This window comes from Drosophila eugracilis, unplaced genomic scaffold, assembly GCF_018153835.1.
Source record: "Drosophila eugracilis isolate 14026-0451.02 unplaced genomic scaffold, ASM1815383v1 contig_47, whole genome shotgun sequence".
NCBI lineage: Eukaryota > Metazoa > Arthropoda > Insecta > Diptera > Drosophilidae > Drosophila > Drosophila eugracilis.
In genome coordinates, this window is record NW_024573338.1 from 2,925,771 (window position 1) to 2,948,259 (window position 22,489).

The 22,489-nt window shown below is 41.0% G+C and overlaps 4 protein-coding genes across 5 annotated transcripts; 1 reads left to right on the forward strand and 3 right to left on the reverse strand.

Annotated features, from left to right (window-relative positions):
• Window positions 1-11: 11 nt before the first annotated feature.
• Window positions 12-1,981, reverse strand: LOC108115647 (nucleolar protein 56). Its single transcript, XM_017227201.2, has 3 exons — window positions 1,859-1,981; window positions 1,294-1,696; window positions 12-1,229 (listed from the first exon to the last, which is right to left on the reverse strand). Exons 1-3 carry the CDS (start codon window positions 1,859-1,861, stop codon window positions 151-153), a joined length of 1,485 nt encoding a protein of 494 aa, XP_017082690.1. The 5' UTR covers window positions 1,862-1,981; the 3' UTR covers window positions 12-150.
• Window positions 1,982-2,054: 73 nt separating this feature from the next.
• Window positions 2,055-4,341, forward strand: LOC108115649 (MOB kinase activator-like 1). Its single transcript, XM_017227203.2, has 3 exons — window positions 2,055-2,501; window positions 3,005-3,171; window positions 3,233-4,341. The coding sequence occupies exons 1-3, from the start codon at window positions 2,488-2,490 to the stop codon at window positions 3,709-3,711; spliced, it is 660 nt and encodes a 219-aa protein (XP_017082692.1). The 5' UTR covers window positions 2,055-2,487; the 3' UTR covers window positions 3,712-4,341.
• Window positions 4,342-4,351: 10 nt separating this feature from the next.
• LOC108115648 (retinol-binding protein pinta) lies at window positions 4,352-5,839 on the reverse strand. The gene is made up of 3 exons (XM_017227202.2): window positions 5,217-5,839; window positions 4,888-5,117; window positions 4,352-4,833 (listed from the first exon to the last, which is right to left on the reverse strand). Exons 1-3 carry the CDS (start codon window positions 5,607-5,609, stop codon window positions 4,635-4,637), a joined length of 822 nt encoding a protein of 273 aa, XP_017082691.1. The 5' UTR covers window positions 5,610-5,839; the 3' UTR covers window positions 4,352-4,634.
• A 914-nt stretch (window positions 5,840-6,753) lies between these two features.
• Window positions 6,754-18,649, reverse strand: LOC108115717 (transcription factor SPT20 homolog). 2 transcript variants are annotated; one of them, XM_017227290.2, is made up of 4 exons: window positions 18,107-18,649; window positions 8,392-9,570; window positions 7,257-8,262; window positions 6,754-7,148 (listed from the first exon to the last, which is right to left on the reverse strand). In XM_017227290.2, exons 1-4 carry the CDS (start codon window positions 18,113-18,115, stop codon window positions 7,087-7,089), a joined length of 2,256 nt encoding a protein of 751 aa, XP_017082779.1. In that variant the 5' UTR covers window positions 18,116-18,649; the 3' UTR covers window positions 6,754-7,086. The 2 variants fall into 2 exon arrangements, with proteins under 2 accessions (XP_017082779.1, XP_017082778.1); XM_017227289.2 differs by having other exon boundaries at window positions 7,257-8,265; window positions 18,107-18,648.
• Window positions 18,650-22,489: the final 3,840 nt, after the last annotated feature.

The window sequence follows — 22,489 nt, forward strand, 5'->3', positions numbered from 1 at the left end:
GACAAACCCAATTTGCGGGAAATACCCTACAGTATAAGTTTATTAAAATTGAATTGGGATCCATTTGGGGTCAAAGAAAATACAAAAGAAGCATGTAAAGTAAAAGGTAATTGTTTGAACTTAACACTAAGCTGAATGTAATGGAGAAAACTACGCCTCCACGGCTTTCTTTTTGTTTTTCTTTTTCTTCTTCTTTGGCTCCCCATCATCGTTTCCATTGCCGTTTTCTGCCTCGGCGGCTGCTCCGTTTCCATTGCTGGCACCATTAGCCTCCCCCTCATCCTCAGCCGCACGCTTCTTCTTCTTCTTTTTCTTCTCGGACTGAGGAGCGGCTGCTGCTTCCTGACCAGCTGCCTCGATGGCCTCTTTCATTACCTCGATGTTCTTGCGCGGCACATCGCCCGACTCGTAGAACTTAAGACGATCCTCGACCTGCTGCTTTAGAGTATCGCCAAACACGCTGGTCGGCTGCTCCAAAAAGCAATCGATACGTGAAGCGATAGAGCACTTGTTGGCTAGGAAGCGAGAGATGCGACCCTTGTTCTTAAGGCCAGCCCGGCCGATGAACGAGGAGTGATAGATAAGACCATACTTGGGCGTATTGGAGCGGGTCTTAAGGGCACGGAAGAGCGCCTTCTCAGCGCCCAGAATTTGTACAGTCGATGCTGGGTACTTGGCCAGATTTGTCAAGCTGCCGGCATGCGAAATCAGACGCGCACCGACCTGGTCGCCAATCAAAGACTGCAAATTGGGTGCCACCAGGTTCATCTTGTTGTGCAAGTAGGTGGACAGTTTCTTTCGGTACTCGGAGAGTTTTACAACACGCTCCGCGAACAGTTCAATATTCATCAGATCCACAATGGAGATGTCCATGCCCATGGACATCTTGGCGGCATCGATGATGGCCTGAGCTTTAGCTGAGTCCATGACGATCTTCTCAAGATCCTCCAGCTGTTCTTGCGTGAGGTTCTTACGATCCTTGATGAACTTGGCCGTCTTGGCGAACATGTAGTTGTCGGGCACGATTTTGACCAGTTCTGGGAAATGGTACGAGTACCACTCACGTATGCGCATAGAGAATGTATTTACATCCTTATCCAGTTGATCCAACAGGGCAATCGACTGGATGATCATGTTGTCGGAACGATGGACATTAAACTTAACCTTGGCACGCGAGTAGCTGTGGCCCAGACCCAGCTGAGCAACGCCCGCTGACTTGTCGGTGAATCCTAAAGAAAGTCAAGAAGTTTGTGATTAAATTAAGCGGTTTTGTATGGCAGAGATTAATCTTACCCTTGACAAGCTTGGCGAAATGGAATCGCACGCCTCGCAGAATCTCAGGAACAACACCAAAGTGACTGCACTGCACGCCAATGGCCTCCGTAATAGCAGCTCCCAGCTTAGCATCTGCAATGCCCAAGGTACACTTCTTCTTCTTAAGCTTGGCGAAGAAATCATCAAGGAAGGTCAGCAGGTCTTGCGGCACAATGCCCTCGGAAATGGCATTGATGTTCTCCAGAGCAGCGATGGCCGTCTTAAAGGGGGCAAATCCCGCCAGCTTCACAATGGAGTTAAACTTGCCGAGGTCCGTCACCGAGGACTCTACTTGAGGCAGGAACATGGACACTTCCTCGAACTCCTTGACGGAGAAAAGCGAGAAACCCGCCGCATGCTCGTACAGCACATACAGGTTCGACTGGAGGAGGGGAAATGAAAAATTATCAGTTTGGTGTGGTGGCAAGCACATGTGTTTTAGGGTGCTCCGCCAGTTAGGTTAGTTTTCATTGAGAAAACATTTTAGTTTTACTGGATTTCCATGAAACAATTGTATGTGTGTCTTTATACATTAAATACTTACCATGTTTATGCCGAATATATGCCTTTTTTATATAAAAATACGTATATTTATTCACGCACAATGCTTTCAACAGTTGTTTTTCCACGTGCTTACTTGAAAGTGTGACCGTAGCGACCAATATTTTAAATGTCAAATACATACTAAACAAAATTCCAAAGTACCGTACTTCATTATTTCAACAGGCTGGCCACGTTGATAACCTGGTAACCTGTCGCGTTGTCCCTTTCGCACCTTCAGCAATTGTCTCTGTGTGTGAAAGCAATTTTATTTTTATTTATAACAATTTTTGCGTTTATAAACACAACATAAATAAGTTGTTGGCTCGGCACACTTCCTGGAACCGCTTGCATCAGCTGTTGGGCTTCGGAATTAGCTTAGCAACCGACCAACTGGTGGCCAGATACCGTCATTTCCATTTCCTAGTTGACCAGAGAAAGAAACCTGCTGCGAATTCCAGCTACTTTTCTTTCATTATTATTCGGCGTTAATTGTGTGAAAATCGGCAGAATAGAGCTGCTGACACGTCACAGGAGAGCCGGAAAAGTGGTGTGGCACTCGCCGGAAAAGTCAACGTATAGGAAAATTCCATCGGAGGCCCAGTGAAAGGCAAAGCACAGCAACTGCATGCCATGGACTTCTTATTGTAAGTTCTGGGGGCAACAAAAAAAGCAACAGTGCGTCAACTGCAATCCTTTCAAGCACAAAGAAAGCTCGGATCACCCCGCCCCCATTTCTGACTTTCCGGCTTTGTTTCCCCATTTGGGGGTGCTATCCCCATCTCCTGTACAGTAGAACTTCCCTAACTTAAACAAATTTAAATCAACAAGTTTTGCAACTGAAAAGTTAACAAATACAATACTGATTTTATATCAATGGAAGAATGAAAATCAAATTATCTATTATTATATTTTTTTAAGTTATAAATAATTGTCGTATTTTAGAGACTGTTTTAATTCCACAACTTTGGGTATGCAAAAATATCAACGTAAATGTCTTTAACGACCTTTCGAAGAAAGAGGATAGGCTTCTTTTTTATGTAAATTTTGAAGAACCTGCTTGATGTAAACTTGTGGTTCCAGTTATGAATGTTCTACTTTTTGTTTAGGGTTGTTGAATCCGTGACTTATTGCCCCTCTGTTCCTACAGCGGTTCCCGTTCCAGCAAAACCTTCAAGCCCAAGAAGAACATCCCGGAGGGCACACACCAGTATGATCTCATGAAGCATGCGGCAGCCACGTTGGGATCGGGAAACTTAAGAAATGCAGTGGCTCTGCCGGATGGCGAGGATCTCAACGAGTGGGTGGCCGTCAACAGTGAGTATTGTATAGTATAAACAACAGGAAAAATCAAATCTTAATGGTGAAAATTTTGCAGCTGTGGATTTCTTCAATCAGATCAATATGCTTTACGGCACTATCACCGAGTTTTGCACGGAGGAGACCTGTGGCATCATGTCGGCTGGTCCGAAATACGAATACCACTGGGCTGACGGTTTGACCGTAAAGAAGCCCATCAAGTGTAGCGCCCCCAAGTACATTGACTATCTGATGACTTGGGTACAAGACCAGCTGGACGACGAGACCCTGTTTCCCTCCAAGATCGGTGTGCCGTTTCCAAGGAACTTTCACTCCTCCGCCAAGACCATACTGAAGCGTCTCTTCCGCGTATATGCGCATATCTACCATCAGCACTTCACAGAAGTGGTGACGCTGGGGGAGGAGGCCCATCTAAACACGTCCTTCAAGCACTTTATTTTCTTCGTGCAGGAGTTCAATCTGATTGAGCGGCGCGAGCTTGCCCCACTCCAGGAGCTGATCGACAAGTTGACGGCAAAGGATGAAAGGCAGATATAGGAATCACTGCAGGGAGCCGGTTATTCAAGGGATTCCGGCGGAGGTGGCCGTGGCCTGGGCTTGCAGTTGGACTTGTGATGGGAGCGCTCTGGCGGACTCGTGTATTATGCTTTAGTTAGTTACCGCCTATCCTTTTAAGTTTCGTTCATTGCTTCTTGGGGTGTCTCCCACTAAACAAAAAAAACAGCCGATCGGCGGAGTGAACCGAACTATAGCGGGATAATTGCTGATTCAGAGCAACTACTATATTTTTATATGTGAATCGTAACTTTAAGGAGTATAAATCATATTTATATATATATATAAAGGAGAAAACAAAAAGCATCAGCAGCAACAGCACGCCTCTAAACACTAACACATCCCGCTTTCCAGAAACAGCCAATATTACGTTCACAAACTGTGCGTGTTTCCTTGTTTATCGTTTTTTCTTTCTGTATGTATTGTATGTATTTATTACTATTAAACTATCGCTAAATAGCTCGGCGTCGTACAGCGGATTAAGCGATTTTGTAATGCAAACCCCAGCAATGTGAGGCGACGGTCGACAGCACCCAATAACTGATAATAATTGTAGACTTGATAAACATTTTTGATACGTTTTATACTAATAAAGAGAATATTATGAATAAAGTCAACTCTCTTTTAGGTTTATCGTGCATTGACACTTTATTTGGAAACAAAAAAAAACAGAAATGGTATAGAAGAATAACATGATGAAAATATGCCTTTTGAAAAGGTATAACGCAATGTCTTAAAATATAGAATTATGGTTTAGTGGGGAATTAGGGAGTACTTATAGTACCCTTCCATAAAATATGACAACTGATATGCGCCTGTGTGCATTTGCGCATTGTAAATGTTTTCGACTAATCTATAGCATTCGGCTAATCGTCTTGTTATCACTGTCGCCACACTAACCCCAATCACTTGAGCTTGCTTTTGTATTTGTCTTGTTCCAAATAGAAATCGGCATTCTCCTCAACCATCTGTTTCCACTTCAGAGACAGTTCCTTATAGCTTAATCCTTGTCCACCCAGCTCCTTGGGCAATTGATCACAGGTCACAGAGGTTCCCTCCTTTCGCACGAAAAGTCGGGATCTTATTTTGGGCGTCATGAATATTCTAAAATAGTTGGTTAAAGAAAGAAATTTCTTTTTGAAATAATATATAACTCACCTAAAGGTATTTAGAAAAAAGTTAACATGTCGCGGGGCGTTGGTGAACTCCAGTAGCTTGGGCTGACATGGATAAGCTGTCCAGCTCTCCACCGATCGCTTTATGAGTTTTGGATTCATTTGAAGGGCATGGCCCAGTTGAACGCCCTGCATATCTAAAATAGCCACCATTCCCCGGGCACAAGTCTCGGGCTCGAGCTTTAGCAGCAGGTCCAATATCATTTTGCTGGTCTGGGAAACAAAGGTCATGGTCATACGTAAAAATTCACAGCATTATGATATCGAAACTATATATAATTCTACATATTGGCACGTTATTCCCTGACTCACCTTGAAGACATTGTTCTGGGTATGGAGCTTAGGATCGTGTGCCGCTGTCCGGATGACCACCACCATCCTTTGTTCCGCATCTGGACCAATGGGAAGGAATACTCCAAGATTAAGTAACTCCTGGATTTCGGGCAACTGTGGATCGCGATTATCGAACCATTCGGTGCGCTCCGCTCGCATTTGGTAAAATGTTTTTATCTTCTTCTGGGTCCGTTCAACATCGAACTTTGATGTTCTGAGGAAGAAGTGCAAATTCTCGAAAGTATTGCACCCGTTGATTTGGGGATTGGCCAGCAGCCAGTCACTGAGATCCTGCACCTGCGCCAAAACCTTCTCGGGGTCACCATCAGTGGTGGACACTTGTCTTTTTGAACTGCTACTGCGCGACCACATGGCGCTCTTTTGAAGACGACGACTGTCAGCAAACTAAAACAATTGTTTATAAACAAATTGCGACATGCACTCGCCAGCCAAAATAAGCTTTTTAAGCTTTTACGCGTACTCAGCGTTTTTTTTAATCGTTCATTCCGTCAGCACTTCACACTGGCGAATCGCATTCTAAAAATACATAATTGCTGATCCATTGCAAGCTTAATTGTTGCGTTTTGGCGAAATTGGATTAAATTAATTCGAATTGATTGCCAAGAAGCGCTGACTTAGTTGCTTTGTATTTTAAACTTGCTGATTTCGATAGACGCGAAGGCATGCACATTAGAGATGGACAATTTTAAATGGGCTTACATTTTCTGTTAACTTGCTGTTGACTATAATTTTTTAACGGTTTTATGGTCTCAGTTCTTGCTAATTTATGTAAATTTAAAATAGCTAATTGAAATGTCGAATGTCTCAGTAGTACTTAAAGAAATATATATATATATATATATTTTGGTTTTTATGTTATTGTGTATTTACATTAACTTTAGAAATTTTTTGACAGTCAAAGATAAGAATTTGTATAGCCATTTCATATTTTGGATTGAAACATATTTAAACTAGGTACTTTAAAGTTTAACCTTTTATGGTTTTTTGGGTCAAGTGTTTGTAGATAAAAATATATGATTGATGAGCTTAAGAGCACATTTGCAAATTTAGTAAATTTGCATGTTAGGTATATATATTACTTTAGGTATATAAACCCGACATATTCAGGGTGTTCTTCAGTTGTCTTTCAGCATTATATCATCATGTTTCTTCGTGTGCTTTTGGTTAGCTTGGCCCTAGTTGTAATGGCATATGCTCAACCGGCTCCTGGGGACAATAATATACTTGATGGTAAGTGAACTTACTGTGTAAACTTCGAAATTTTATAAAATCTGAAATTTTTAGGTTCTCGGTCTGGTCTAGCTCGTCCATTTGTTGTCCCGGAGCCCAGCGATGTTCCGCAGCAGCGTACTTTTGTGTTTCTCCTACCACTACTGTTCCCTAAAGAATTTTACATTTCCTAAATTAATTAATAAAGGCAACTGATTTTGAACATATTTTATGTATTATATTTATTTTCCTTTTTTTTACCAAAAATCACAAAAACATGATCTAGTTGTACTTTAAGATAAACTTTATTCACATAGAAAATAAATAATTATTACATTTCAACACTTTGCTCTGCCAGTTATGTCTCACCATAAATTCCACTTTACCTTGCTCATCCTGCTCTCTTTTTTATATTTTCCTTAGGTCGATGCTTATGTTTTAAAATAAAATGTATATTTACAAAGATGTTGTACGTAAAACTTATGTCAACGTTGAGGGCGGTAGATATTTGATTCTGGGTAAAAGAAAGGACTCAGGAGCAGGAGGTGTGTTGGAGTTCGTGGTAGTGCGGTATGGTGGTGCTGCTGGTGGTGATGGGGGTTTTTGGTGGTGCAAGTGCTCAAAAGGCCCCGTTGAAGTGCAGGTTTTGTGAGGCGAACTGCGGTATCCCATGGTTGAGAGCTAAAACTTTACTGATTACTTTCAATTCATCAAAATTTCTTAAGCTGCTAAATTGACTAAGAGGATTGCCATTGGGGCCACTAGGTCTGCCCTTATAGTGTGCATTACCTGGACTAATGTCGCCGCTGGCTTTTGGTTGCTGTTGTTGCTGCAACTGTTGCTGCTGCTGCTGCAGATATTGCTGGGCGTTCTGCTGCAACTGGTTGCTCAACTGTGGCGTCAGATGTTGCCTGTAGAAATTCTGATTCTCCAGACTGGGATTGCTATTTAAGCCAGGCTGTTGGCTAACAATTGTGGTGGCAAAGGAGTTGCTCGGCTGAATCTCCACATTGGAATTCAGGCCAAAGTTACCCACTCCCGTCTCCTGGCGGAATTGCCGAGCCCTTTGTTGCTGTTGGAACACCGCATTGCTGACGTAGTTGGGCACCAGCAACTGTTGCTGCTGCTGCTGCTGTTGAAATGGCTTGTAATTGTTATGGGGCAAGGCCTGAAGTTGCGATGCCTCAGCCGGTGCAAAGTTGAACTGATTGGAGGGCTGGACTTGAGGGTTTTCGTTCGATTTCTGCAGAGATTGCTGCAAATTTTGGAAAATCTGTTGAACTGCATTTGCTGGCGGCTTCTGATAGTTATTTGCGTTTACGTTGCCATTGTGCAGGGCGAATTTATGACCCGAAACGGCATCGCGCAGCGGCAATTGCTGCTCAATTGGATATGTGGGATAAATAACAGTTTTGGTATGTGTGCTGGGTATAAATTCCACCGAAGGTCTTATGGAGTAACCACCGCCCAAAGAGGGCGGTTGCAGGCCCGTTTGAATGGCCTCCAGCGAACCATGTTGCTGTTGTACTTGTGGCAGTTGCTGTTGCTGCTGGAGGTGTTGTTGCGGTTGCTGTTGTTGTTGCTGCTGTGGCTGCAATGTGCTGGGTTGGGCAATCGGTGTGCCCTGGAAACGACTTTGAGTCTGTTCCTCCAACAGCTTCAGTTGGCGCAGGATCAGAGCCTGTTGCTGCTGCGCCTGAACCTTAAGCTGGTAGATCTGTTGCTCCAGAGCCCGCTGCCGCTCGATCAGGTAGTTATTGACACTTGGTGGCTCTGAGAGATTGTTCAGGGGTTCCTGCTAAAATATTTATATAGTAAAATATAATCTTAAATACGAGTATATTAACAAATCTTTATTTAATATTAACTAAAAGGTATTTGCATGTCTGAAGGATAAGAAATTGAGTAGCTTTAAGCAACTTACCTTCACATAATTACTGGTGGAGCTGGACAGGAAACCTGGAGTGGTGGAGAAACCACCGCCGGCAGAGGTGCTGGTGCTCGTGCTAATCTGGGTGGTGGTACTGCTGGTGGGTGGAAACTGTGTGGGTAGCGCATTGGCCGGTGGCTCAGTTTCCAAAACACTCAGTTTAGTGATGGTGGGTCCAATGTGTGGCAGCTGCGGTTGCTGTTGTTGTGGTACTGCGAAATTGGTGGTGCGGTGATGCTGGTTGCCCGCCAGCAATGGGCGGAACTTTTGGGCCGTGCCACGCTCGTCCAGATCAACGGTAAAGGCGGTCACCAGTGGGGCTTCCTGAATACGAATGTCCTGCTTGTCCACTAGCTCTATGTTCTCCCCATCTTCGTTATGGGTGGGTCTGGGAGTGGTGGTTGTAGTTGTCGTTGTTGTCGTGGTGGTGCGACGTCTAGTGGTGCGAGGTCTTGGCGTAGTGGTTGTGGTCGTTGTCGAGGTTGTGGTTGTCGTGGGCGTGGTGGTCTTCCTTACATTGCTGATCTCGAATTTGATCTCGTGACTGCCGCTGTCATGGGAGATCTCATTGCTGCTCACGGATCCGGAACTGGAGCTGTCCACACTACGGGTGAGTTGTCGATTCTCTGGACCCTCGGCCTCTGCGGATTTCGGTTCAAGTGGCAGGGAAATGGCAGGTAAGTTCTGTTTACGTATTGTGGTCTTCTTCCAGAGCTTGGAACGGTCGATAAAGGAAGATAGCAGCTGCTCCTGGGCATTCTTTTCGTCAAAGGTGGCCGTGTAGAATTGAACTGTCGGCACCACTGGCTCCGGTTCGTTACCCCGTGTGCTCTCCTCCAGAATCTCATCCTTTTCGCGATGCGATGGCAGAGTGGTGGTTTCTGTACGGAGTAGAGAACGGGAACCACTGCTGCTGGTATTCTCCTCACCACTTTCCGTGGCTGCCGCCTCTTCCTGCTCCAGTTTATCAATGGCTCGAAGTAAAGCCTGTCTCACAGAGTAATCTAGCTTTTGAATAGCTTCCCTGGGAATGATCTCGTTGCTCTCCGTACTGGAACTATCCACCTCCTCCTCCTTTTGATCGGCAGTCGATTCAGCATTGGTCACATGGAGCTTCAAAGCGGTCAGCAGTAGAACCACCAGCAGAGCCCAAGGCAGGCTATTTAAATGTCTCTGTTTACGGGAAAGAAAAAAAGAAACCGAAAGAAAGAGGAAACATTAATGGCTACGCTTAAAATTTAATAACTTAATAAGTTCGACAGCCTTCTCTTAATGGGGGTCTTAGTTTCAGGCCTCATTTGCCTTAATGGCAATTGATGCTCGGCTAGTTGGAGACACCTTGGGCACCAGGGCACTTGGGCTAATTGCCTGTGACACCTTAACCATTTCGCATGGCATGGCAATAGGAAAAGTGCTCTTTGCCAAAATGGCTTGCGGAATTATTCACCCTTTTTAAGCTTAGGCAATTTTCTTTAACTTGTAACTTTGGCTTTGGGTTTGGAAATGCTTCTGAAAGTTATTTGGAACTCCAAGTAAAAGTAACTTGAAAATTGTAAGTTATTTAAATTAAGGCTTGGATTACAAAATTGCACCTTAACAAATATATAAATGGAACTATTTACATCTAGTTATCGGATTAAAGTGTGTCGTATATTATGAGATTATTATTACTTAAGCTGTGTCAAAATTTTTGCAAAATTTTATTGCATAAGAAATGCTTTCTGAATTTTCTAACTAAACTAGTTGAAAATTCGATTGCATTTCATTCGCCATATTAGAGGCCAAGCCCAATTGCGGCAAAACGTTAACAACCTGATGGAAAATGCATGCTCTTGGTGTGCAGCTTGTGACCCCTTCTGTTTTCCCAACCCAAGTCTGCTAATCTCGGCGTGGTAATCTTTCCGGCATTCGAGCAGATGGAAAATCATAACGCAATGTATGTATAGTTTTTGCTGGTCAGGCTGCCCACTCATGGTATTCGTGTTTCTGGCCTCTTGTTTTTTTTGGGGGAATCTGCGGCTGCGTTTGGGCCTTTGCCATTGCCTTTGCTTTTGCACAATTTCCCATTTTCAACAGCTTGACGATTGATTCCTGGTGGTTTGTTCATGTGGTACGGCGAGACCGTTTGCAAATTGGCCAGCAACTTGCAACGCTTGTTTGGCTGTGGCCAAGTGCTTAGGCTAATTGTTGCATCAACGACCAGAGGAATCGGTTACCTGGCTGTAGGAAAGCCAAAACCATCTGACCACCTGTCGCCGGAGCTACGTGAGTTTCTCGCTTTGATTTGGTTTCGTTTTGTTCGGGCTTTAAGATTTTGTAGATTTGGGTTTTGGGTCTGGGTTCACTTTTAGGTGCCCAGGATATTTGTGTGGCAGTCACGTTGTTGCCACTTGGCACTTGGCATTACTTCGCGTTGTTGGCCAAATTTGAACAATCGTGGCCCAGTCGTTGCCTGACTGGGAATTATTTAATCGGCTTCAGCAGCAACAGCAGCAGCAGATGAAATGAAAAGCCCATTTGATGCGCAGGAAGGATTCCAGCGATTTGCAATGCCAATGTTGCATAAATCTCAGTTTTGCACAGAGAGGAATTTTTGAACAAAAACGAAATGGCAAATAAAAGCAAAAAATTTTAAGACTTAATGTAAATGTTTAGATTTGAACCGCTTAATAAGATACTAATTACCTATTCATAAGCCGTATTTTTCGCGTGGATTGTGGCAAACGCAAAAATCCTAGAGGCCATTTTTCAGTTGGGCTTTCCTATAGGTCATCAATCTTTTCCATTGATTAAATCTTTCAACTTTGATCAACACCTTTGACTGATGTTCGCCCCTTAAACTTTCTACTTGTCCGCCTTTGGTTGTTCGAATAACCAAAGGCGTCTCCTTTGATGTACATAGCTATAAAATCGAACATGACTCGACTCTTTACACATTAAACAGGCTGTTGGAAATAAGTATTATTTTTCACAATTTAACTGGCATCCGCCTTCGTCCGCCCAAGCCAAGGCCAGAGTTCAAGTTCTGCTAAAGGGCAAAGCATTATGGGCCACGCCAACGTCCAGGAGGCAACCATTTTTGATGGGAAACAACCTCACTTGGCAGTCATTTCACCTCGCAACTACCTTGCTATTGACTTTCCTCTTGCCTTGTTTTTTTTGCGTTTTTGGCCAACAAAATCGATGGCGTTGTCTGCTTTGCTGCTCATTTGCGTCAATTTCACTATGGAAATCATCGTGGGCATCAAGTCAGTCAGCCAAATAGTCGGACAGTCCGTCAGTCAGTCGCCTCGACTTGGCGCTAAGCTAATCAAGTTTACCGGCTTTGATTTCGCGGATCGGGTTGGAAAAAAGGTGTATATATATATAGAAGGGGGAGGGAGGATTCGCAGACCATGTAAAAAGAAATAGCAATCATCATAAATTGTAATGGCCAGTTGGGAATCTCTCTGTGGCCATATGAATAGGCAGCGGGCTCAATAGCATGTGGCCATTTCCATTTATTTCATTTCAGGCCATTTCCCTGCTATGTTTGGCACTTCAAAACACGAAAATTCAATGCAGCATTTGCGGAAGTGCTTAATCGTAAATATTTGAGGGCTTTAAGTGGATTACATGATTATGTTGCCGTAAATAAATTTAACATTTTTTACATTTTTATATGTTTAATTAAAGATGATTGAGTTGTTTGTACTTAAAACCTTGGCTGAATGTAATTATGAATTTGAATTAAAAGTTTGATTGTTATTAAAGTTCATATTTACCTTATCTGTATGGGAAAGTTATTGTTAAATACAATAATTAAAAAATGCATATTTATTTTTGAAAATAACTCAAGGGTTCGAAGAAAAAAGTTAAATATATAAATTAAAATTTGAATTTTGATGGCAAAAGGTTAATAAGCCTGGCAGCAATTTGAAAATTTCTCTATTTAAAATTCGCGCCAGTTCCCAACTGAAAAATCCAATCAAAAGACGCCGCGAATTTCCGTTTTAATTGGATGAATATATTCCACATTGTAAACGTACGAAATTAACAAGCGCGTAAAACGCCAAAAGGCAGCTCAATAAAATTCCTTTAATTATCCATAATTATTTTCGCTTCCCCCTTGGGTTCCGCAAAAGGAAGAAAGAAGCTCGAAGCCACAAGTCTGGCCACAAACATGCTGCAAAGTGTAAAAAGTGATTTAACAACAATCGGACAAAGCCAATAAATTAGCAATACCTCAATGGATAATGGCCCAGAGCTGTCTATATAATATATTTGTGTGTATATATCTGTTGTGTGTGGGTTGAAAGTGTTTTCTTTATTGTTTTGCCTGCTCTTCAGGTAACCAAATATCTCCCCGGGCCAAAAGAAGCACCAATTGCATAATTCCAAACTGACCAAAAACCGAAACTTCACTTTCGACGTTCGTACTGGGTAACCCAGTTCCACTGGACAACAATGAAAACCAAGAAAAGCAAAAAAAGAAAAATGGTACATCATATTCGTATGCCAGTAATTCGAGCTGTCAGTTGGGAGGGGACTTCGTGGATTTCCCCCTTGCTTTTTTTTTTTATTGTGATTAATTTCACGCCTGCTGAGCGCCGCTGCACCTCAGATATTTCGCATTCTACAGATGCATTTTGCATTTTGCATTTACCACTTAGAGCATTGCTCAAACCGGTGGTGGTTGCATCCACATCCAAAAGCCACGCATTATTAAGCAGCTGGCAAGATGATAAACCCCCGAAAAACTTCGAGACCCCGCCGAAAGTTGTTTATCTGGCTCTGGATGTAACAGTTCGCTATATAACGCAATCCCAGCTCCAGTCCCCAAATCCCAAGTCCCAACCCCAACGCCAATTGACTAGCCGGTGCAAATTGGTGTTTATGAATGTGCTCTATGTGGGCCAGCATAAATATTAATGTTGTAAAATTGATGTTGTAAGAGTCATAAAATGCAACCGCATCTAATATAAATATATATGTATATATTATATTAAAAGCCAGTTCACGCCCAAATAAACGATTGATGGGCTCAAGGGAACATGGTTTTGTTAATATTCATCTTGGCATAAAGCTCGTATAAATGTCTTACTATTATGATATACAAATTGGACTGTATTCATAACCAAATTCGAGATGATAATTAAAACAATGGGAGTTATCACATGCAAATGGCTGACAGAAATCTTCTGTGGTTAAAATACTTTAAAAGGGTAAATATAGATGTTACAGAAATGGTTTCTTGCTGGTTTATATCATATTTTATGGCTTTTATTTAAGTCTGAATAAGTTTAAAATAAACTGACATTCATAAAAACTTTATTGTTATCTGGAGTATGGAAAATTCTCTTTAACTAAAGTATGTTTCGAAATTTTAAAGACTTTTATCTTCATAAAAATGTTATAATATTATATAATCTAAGAAAAGGATTGGGTAACATACATATCTACAAAAATCTATTAAATTCCTGTGACATTTATATTGCAAGTTGGTTAAAACCCATTTTAAGAGGAAATCGGAAAAGTAATAATCTCTAATGGTCAAGCAGATTCCAATACTGTAAGAGCATGTACAAATCAATATGTTTGCTACCATTTTTTGGCCTTTATCAATGACGATGCCACTCAGTGTTCGGTTGCTCAATAAATTTGTTACAGTATTTTATGGGCTTTTAACTGCCTTTGTGGCTACCAAGCATCGTTGTCCACAGACCCATAAAAAACCACCGTAATTGCGTGTGTGGGCTTCGGCAGCAGCAACAGCAGCAGCAGCAGACTCTCATCTTCAATGGAAGCCATCTAGTCACTCGATGCCAGATAGCAAGTCCCCTGGACCATTTGCATAATTTCACACTCACATCTCGAGGCTGACGCGCCCTAATCTCAGATTTTATACCATTGTTTTCGATGCGATATCGATATAATCTTTGGGCCTAGGCTGTTTTGACATGGAAGCGAGCTTTTGATTTGGTTTGATTGGCATTGATTGGGTCGCTGGCTGTTGGCCAATAACTGCGATATATCGTGCGATATGCGAGATGGGGGGATCTCCGCCGAAATCGAATTCATAGCTGTTTACATTTCGATTAGGGCCCATTTTGCTGACTGTTATTTTGCATATTTATGTGCATTTAATTGAGCTTTGGTTGCGTGTAAGCCGTCATGGCAGATATGGCAGATAGCAGCATTTCGATGGGTCATAGACAAAGGTTATTTTCGTCTGATTGGCCAGAGGTCAAGTTTATTGATGGACCACCGATAACCAGCCGAAGTTCAAGTTTGGGACATCAAATTGAATTTGCCAGGCGATTGACAATAATATTATTCCGTCTGTTACAACAGGTTTCCTACCATTCATAACTATTATTTTTTTTCTTCTATTTTTGCCACGCCAAACTCTCTCGCTGGCTGGAGTGAAAATCCGTAGACGTAGCTTATTGACCAACGCTTTTTGCCATCTTCCCCGGCTTTTATTTAGCCACACTCACACACAGGTATTTCATAATAAAAATAAGACAAAATTACCAATGTGCGCATATTACGATAAATTTCCGCAGCCCATGCATACAGTCATAGTCATGGCGGTAAGGCAAGGTTTTTCCATCCAACAAATAATTTCTGTTTGTTTGTTGGTGTTTGGTTCGCGTAATGTCTGCCCATTGTTCGGCGTTTGGATTTTTTAAAGGAGGGGCCGGAGGGAAATCTCTGTATTTTCTTTTTACTATTTTTTTTTTCTTCACTTTTTGTTTTGCTGTTTACATCTAATGGCGCGTTGAGACAAAAATGCAATGTCAATGGCATCATTGGGCCCGTGTGTACTCGGTAATTTCGGTTTCACTTTTATCGATGCCCGGGCATCTGGTCTCCGAAGATCCAACTGTTGAGGAAGACCCCAAACTAAGGCGAGACGAAGATGCTGCCGGTGTCGGTGCCGGTGCCAGAGATCATCGGTGGCAGTGGCCAGTGGAAGTGGTAAATGTTTTTATGCCCAAGCATTGTTTGGCCTGTCTATATAGTTACATATTATTATGTAAATCGGTTACATTGTGTGTGTGTGCCAGTTACCACCGAAAGGTACCAACAGCCAGTACAATTGTCAGTTCGAAATGCTGCTGCTGTTGACCTTTCAACGTCAGATGCGTCGATAGGTTTACAAAACAAAAGACTTAGGCAACGAACTCGATACTAAACTCCCCCTAAAAGCGTTGCATGACCGTCAGCTCATCTATTGCACTTGCTCACCATCTAAACTTATACTCTTATTTATATATTACAAGTGGCGCTGATTTATTTGAGGGGTTTCTCCTCATTCCATTACCATTACCATCACCATCACCATTCCCATTCCCTATTCCTTTTGGTTGCCCATCTATCATATGGTAAATTGTAAATTGCTATTTTGACAATTGCACAATTTCGTGCAGAGCCTGGCTTTTTTCTTAGATACAGATCTCCTCGCACGATATATGGTCGGTGCTCAGTGTGCGGGCGGTTTTTTCTTGTTATTTATTTCTTGTTGAATCCATGAATTGGATATCTTGTGAATGAAGCGCCGGTCGTGAGTGAGTGTGTGGAACTTTTACTTTTGTGTTACCCTACAATAATGGCGCCGGGTCAACAGTTCCGATAAGCAAATCAAATATCATTACCTGATCAATGAATGACTGTGGATATCGGTACGGAACCCCAGGGCACTTGATTGTTAATTGAATTGATTGAGGGAAACTCACGGGTGATAAAAATCCATTCAGATGTGTATATAGTGTAAGGTTTGTAAGGGAAACGATAGCCAATGACTCGGGTCATTATTAAACCAATTGTTTCCTTTATTTTATGCTTGGACTTGCTTTCATTAATGAGTATTACATTTTCTTTGTGTTATTTATAATTATATTGATGAAGATTAAAAACTACTACAAAAACTGAATTTCTATTGGGAAAGGTGTTTCTTTTGTGATGATTTAATAAAAGTTTCAGCAATTAGGTGTTTGTTTTGATTTATCAAAGAAGGGTTAAAAGATCAGTGCGGGAAACTGGAATTGATAATATATATTGAAGGGAACTTATATCCAATGACTTTCAGAATTTGTAATACAATTTTGATTTGTATTGCCGCCTAAAACTTTCTTTTATTGATATTGATTAGAGTGTTGATTAAAGAAAATTATGAAATAAAGTTTGAGGAGTTACAACCACTAATTTCCCTGGACAAAGGTAAGTACTTTTTCTATGTACTCCTTCTTAATTGATTTTACAAGTGGGAGCATATTTATGAACTTAACTTCCACCACTCCTAATAAATAAACATACTAAAAGTTTTAATAGCTGAACTCTATTTTTTTAGAGTTGTATACATAGGGAAAAACCCCGGGACATCCCTTGACACTGACTGCCTCTGGATGATTTATGACCCGTTGGCTAATTTTGGGCTGGTGAAATCAGCGGCCGGCAAGGAAGACAACTCTTATTTGCTACTTTTTTTTGCCGAGGCAAACAGAAAAGTGAAAAAAAAATGGAAAAACGCAGCATAATCAATTTTAAGCATTGTCAAACTGCAATTATGCAACGGTGAAAAGTGAAATTTTATTGCATGTCAACAACGGCAGACATCTACACACATCTTGCGTTTTGGGACGTCTTCACAAATGACTTGGTGGCTGGGCCTGGGATTGGTTATTTCTTTTTGGGATATTGATATTGGGAGTCGAGTCTGGATCCGGTTGCTCAGGTCCAGTCGAAGGCTGGTGGTGCCAGTGCCAACTCTCAACTTTGGCTGGCGAACAGGTCGCACTGGCCATTTGAATTTGGCCATAAAATGTCGATTGCATAATCTGGAAATCGGATATGCCTGGGGTGTGGGCTTTAGATTGGCTTACATGCAGGTCAGAAGGCACATAAATCCTTGAGCGGGTTAGCCAATCTAATTGGGTTAAAACAACCATCTGACCAGCACCTGTGCTTGTTATAAACACCATCCAATCGCATTTCGACCTCAAAGAGGCCTTTTTATGTCACTTTTAACGGTCTTAATCAGACACAGTCACCAAATGAAGTTTGGATGATTAACGGTCGTAAAACAACTTGATCGGTAGCTGGCATACGCATTAAATGCGTCTCATATGTCGCTAATTAAATTGTTTTATTGGCCACGAGACGGAATCATTAAATGGCATTAAAAACCCATTACCCAAATGACATGGCAAATGACTTTCAATAATTTGATCTTGCCAAAAAAACGTAGAAATCCCATGCATATATTCATGAATGGGCTATCTGATCGATTGGCGTTGATCGTAGCTGTCAGATCATGGCCCGTAACTCCCACGCCTGGTTTTTTCTTTTTTTTTGAAAGTGCCAAAAATGGGCGGTGCCTTATGTCTTACTAATTGATGTTATTTAATTAGCAAAATTGGTAAACTTTCTATTGAGGTTTGTCTGTTAAACTTTCTGATACAAAAAAAAGTGTTAGGGGATTTCTTGAGGGATCATTATAAATAATGCTAAGTGGTTTTCTAGTGGCAAATAAGTTTATTATCATCTTGCTATTAATCTTTTAGAACGAATCTAGGCCTTTCGCTATTTACTTTTTTGGTTCTTGCAAAAAAGCTTCTCACATTTTTGCTAATAACTTTTAATTTCTATAAAAAATATTAACATTTTATCATATTTAATCCCATAACCCAATATTTTTATATGTCCTATATATACTGGTACTCACCACCAGCATTATGATGATCTATTAGATATGTATCTTCGTATCCAATTTTATAGCTCTGTAATCCGATGGTTTGATGACCACTCCACCGCACTCTATATTTCGCTACCAGATGAGGCACGCAATCAAATCGCAATATTCGAAACGAAATAGAAACATAAAATAATCAAATGCGAATTAGCTGCTAACGTTTCCTTTATTGTGTTTTTGGATTATATTCATTTGATTTGTATAATGCCAATATGCCGCTGGCTGTCGGTCGTTCCTCGTTGCACTTTATTTTCGATTAATGGCCAAATTTCGAATCGTTATTTTCGAATTAGCGGACAACAGTTCACACCGCCCGATAATTTTCGCGGCTCAGAGTTAGTTAGATTTTGTATTTTTTCTGCTTAAAGGTTGCCTTTTAGCTTTGTTGTTTTTGTTTTTTGTTTTTGAGATTTAGTTTTTAAAGCGCTGAGGCGGCTAACCGCTGGCAGAGAAAAACTGAACCAAACCAAACCGTCTGAACGCTCGATGCAGACTGAGCGGCAACCTCTGCGAGGTTTCCTTGCCGAAGACAAAAGCATAAGACCATGGGCATATTAACTTTGGCGAGGCGACCAGTTCGCGATCATCAAATAGACTTATCGATTGTCGGGACAGCTTCGTTGGTGTATCCATCTTATCCATAGCGATAACGATTTTAAGGAATAAGTGTCATTATGAAACATTTTTGGAATATATTATGAAAAAAATAATTTTGAACCTAATGTTGCCCCATTCAAGGTTCGAACACTCACATAGAGAAAAGGACACGGTTCGAGTAAAAAAAAAACCTTCTTGGGTGAGGCAACAGTTTGGTGCCTGAATAATTTTCAGGACGCAGCTGAAGATGCCTCTTTTTTTTCTATATAATATTAATCAATATTAGGGTCTGACATTTAATTTGTACATGTATATATTTATAATTTTGTAATTTTTAAATTTTTTATTATGTATCTAATTATTTGAATCAATATTTAATAAAATTACAATATTTTTCAGCATATCAATTTCCAGCAACAAGTTTCTAAGCATTATTGTCGTCTTCGCAACATGTTGCCAAGCCAGTAATTGTTGCCAAAGAAAAGAGATATATTTCTTAGCTGAAAGGGTAAGGGCAGAGATTATTTGTAGAAAAATTACATTTATTTATAATTTAATTATAGTTTATGAAAAATATAAAAAAATTGAATGGAAATATTTTATTTATGACTTTAAAGACCAACATAAATATTTTTGTATTATTTTAACGAAAGTCAGCAGCTTGTTATGGCTTCTTTCATTGTTAAGCTTGAACTTGGCTCGCAGCAAACTGCAAACTTGCTACACCTTTAATGGCCATCATGACGCAACGGAATTCTAGTGGAACTGCATTGCCCGAGGGTTAATTAAGTTTTTTTACCATTTAAACATTTACATTTATTTATATTTGGGATTTTATGCTGCGTGTCTCTCTGGCAGACTTTCCAAGTTTCTTTTGGCCATTACCCAACATCTTTGGTTTCGCTTTCGTTCAAAATCCTTGCCCAAAGCTTAATGAGCGCTCAAAGCCAGTTCGGTTGAACTCACACACGTGCCGCAGATCAAAGTTGGCTCTTGGATGCGGCTTTGTTGCCGCCGCATCCACTTCCTCGTGGCTAGATGGCAAGGCCAATTTTTTTGGGCCACTTCGCGGCGCGAATTTCTCTCGAATTAGCGCCAATTCAGCATGTAAATTAACTCATTTCTGAAGACGCATCTTTCGGTATTCGATTTCCGCTTCCGTTCAACCTTGCTAGTTGCAATTATTTCTATGATGGAGCTTCGATGAGCAACAAAGTGGCAAACAGGCTAGACCTGGAAGCATTGCATGGTCATCAAAATAAAATGCAGCTTTGGAAAAACAAGTGATTAAAGTGATTTTATCAGCAATGTTAAGAAAAAAATAATGAAAATGTCTTTAAAAAAGGTATAAATTATATTTTTGTGAGTTTTTATCCTCTATCTTTAGAAACTTCACTTTTTATTGAGTTTAAAAAAATGTACTTAACCAAATGTCTTTCTTTAATAAGTGAATAAGTAATGCCCTATTGCATTTAATACCATTTTTTTTGATATTACCAAATCGTAGCTGGTGGAGGTGCCATAACACCATTTGGGCAACCATAACCTGCCTGGGAAAGCACCAGTTGGCGGGGGAGTGGAAGAGCAAACAGAAAACTCATCCTATGTCAATGGGGAATGGAATGGAAAATCGGCAGTCAGTGAAAAGCACTTTCCGCCACCCGACTAGTTTCCACATGCCACTGGGAGGAGAGTCTTGGAGTCACATCTCTTAGCGGCACATTATTTGGCAAAATGCTTGGTAAAGACCAACAGAAAGCCACAAAAGCGAGCCAAAAAACCAAAAACCAAACATCGAAGACGTTGAACGTCGAATGGCAAACGTAAACCAGCTTTCTTCGTCGTGACTTTTGATATTTGAAATGATGCCGAGACGCCTCGACGCCGCCTGGTGAGCTTTTGAACCCGTTTGCACCCTTTTCCAACTGTTCCATGCGTTTTCCCCCCTTCCGCCTCCTGACAGTTTTCAATTTGACTTTTCCGAGTCGAAGTCGTTTGCTGCTCTGTATGCTGAACAAATTTTGATTGTGTCCAGGACAAAGAGGCTGCTGCACATGAGCCGATCTGGAGGCTGAACGTGATGATCCGCGGGCCATTCATCTGGGGAGTTGGCGGTGGAGAATCACTAAGTTACACTAAGAAATTTTCATTCCTAAAAGTGATTTTGTGGATTTACTTTGGGATCTATCAGACAAGTTTTCAGACAAGAAGTAGTGTTGGTTTTGTGATATTTTTGATTTTAGGGTATCCTTTTTTCTAAGTGCAATCCAAATGGAAAATGCATGTTGCATGGTTTTACATTTGCAGAGCAATGTGAACTGTATTCCTAATGAAGTTTTGCGGTTACGGATAGGCATCCGATCAGAGGTGATCTTAGCTGCCATAATTCAAGTTAACCACATTTTTGACCCCCCAAAGTGCAATCCATTTGGCAACCCACCGTTGACCTTTATCACTTGACTCAATTCGCCACGCCTTTTTTCCCACTACTACTGTTTGCACATCACTTTCGGGCCGCATAATTAAGTCATCCATCTGGTCAGGCGATCATTGAGGCGCCTCGGGCTAAGCTTTATTGTGACACTTGATTGCTGCCCCTCTGATCCCCAGGAGATCCACGTCCCAGGTATTTATGATTCGCAGGGGCAAATGAAACCATAAATAGCCAAAAAAGAGCAACGAGTTCAATAAATAGCACAAAAAAGACGGCAGACAATCGAGAAATTTGTTTATAAATAAATTTGTATAAATTGCATAGATTTGACATAAGACAAAGGCCTTTGTGCTCTGTGTCAATGAGGGCCGGAGTAATAATTTAAAATGCAAATAGTCGAAAAAGGCAATCGTAGATTGTCGTTTAAGGTGTGAAATATGAACGCGGCAGAAGCAGCTCTAATCTGTGGACCCCATGTGAGGCTATAACGTTGAAACCTGAGAAAAGATTTGCCAACGCACTCCGGATAATCATATGCATCCAAATGTGTTTTAGCTGCAAGAGGCCAGGGGGATGCCCATATACGAATATAAATATATTTTATTCGGATATCTTTGGTTACATTTTACATTCGGGGCCGCCTTGTCAGTTCCGGATTAGACAAAATTGCTTTTTAAGTAAGCTAAATCAATCATTTGACAGCAGCTTAATTGTCCATCGATCGGCGGTCACTCCGACAAATGGGCTATGGGTTTGTCTTCGGGTCTTTGGACAGCTGCTGCTCTGGCTACCGGCTGAACTTTTGAACCCCCCTTTTTGTTTTTTGACCCATTGTGGATAGTTCAATGCCATGGCGGCTCGTTTTTCTACGGCTATTTTTCAACATGATTGAAATATGTTTGGGAACTTAAATGTCAGTGAAACTCGGAAATTAAAGGATTTTGATTGATGCGTGAAGTAAGTGAAATTTTACGGTCTCTAGAAAGAGAAATCTCATTTACCTTTAAGTGAAAATACAAGAATAAAGACCGAGATACTATTTATCAAGCTACCATTTTAAAGTAGCTAAACATCAGTTAGGAGGTATATCAATTAACTTTTTCATAAAAACAGTTTTAAACAAGCTAATAATTAAAAAAAAACACTTTTTTGTTATGTTTTAATTAGTTTTAACAAAAATTAGGCAAGGTAAACATTTCTATTTATAAACAATGTCTGGCTGATGGGTTTTCATCTTTCAATCAAGCCAATCAAAACTTGTTTTCCCACTGCGACCTTATGAAGATGTGGCCAATTAATGGCACCTCGATTTACGACCCATTTTT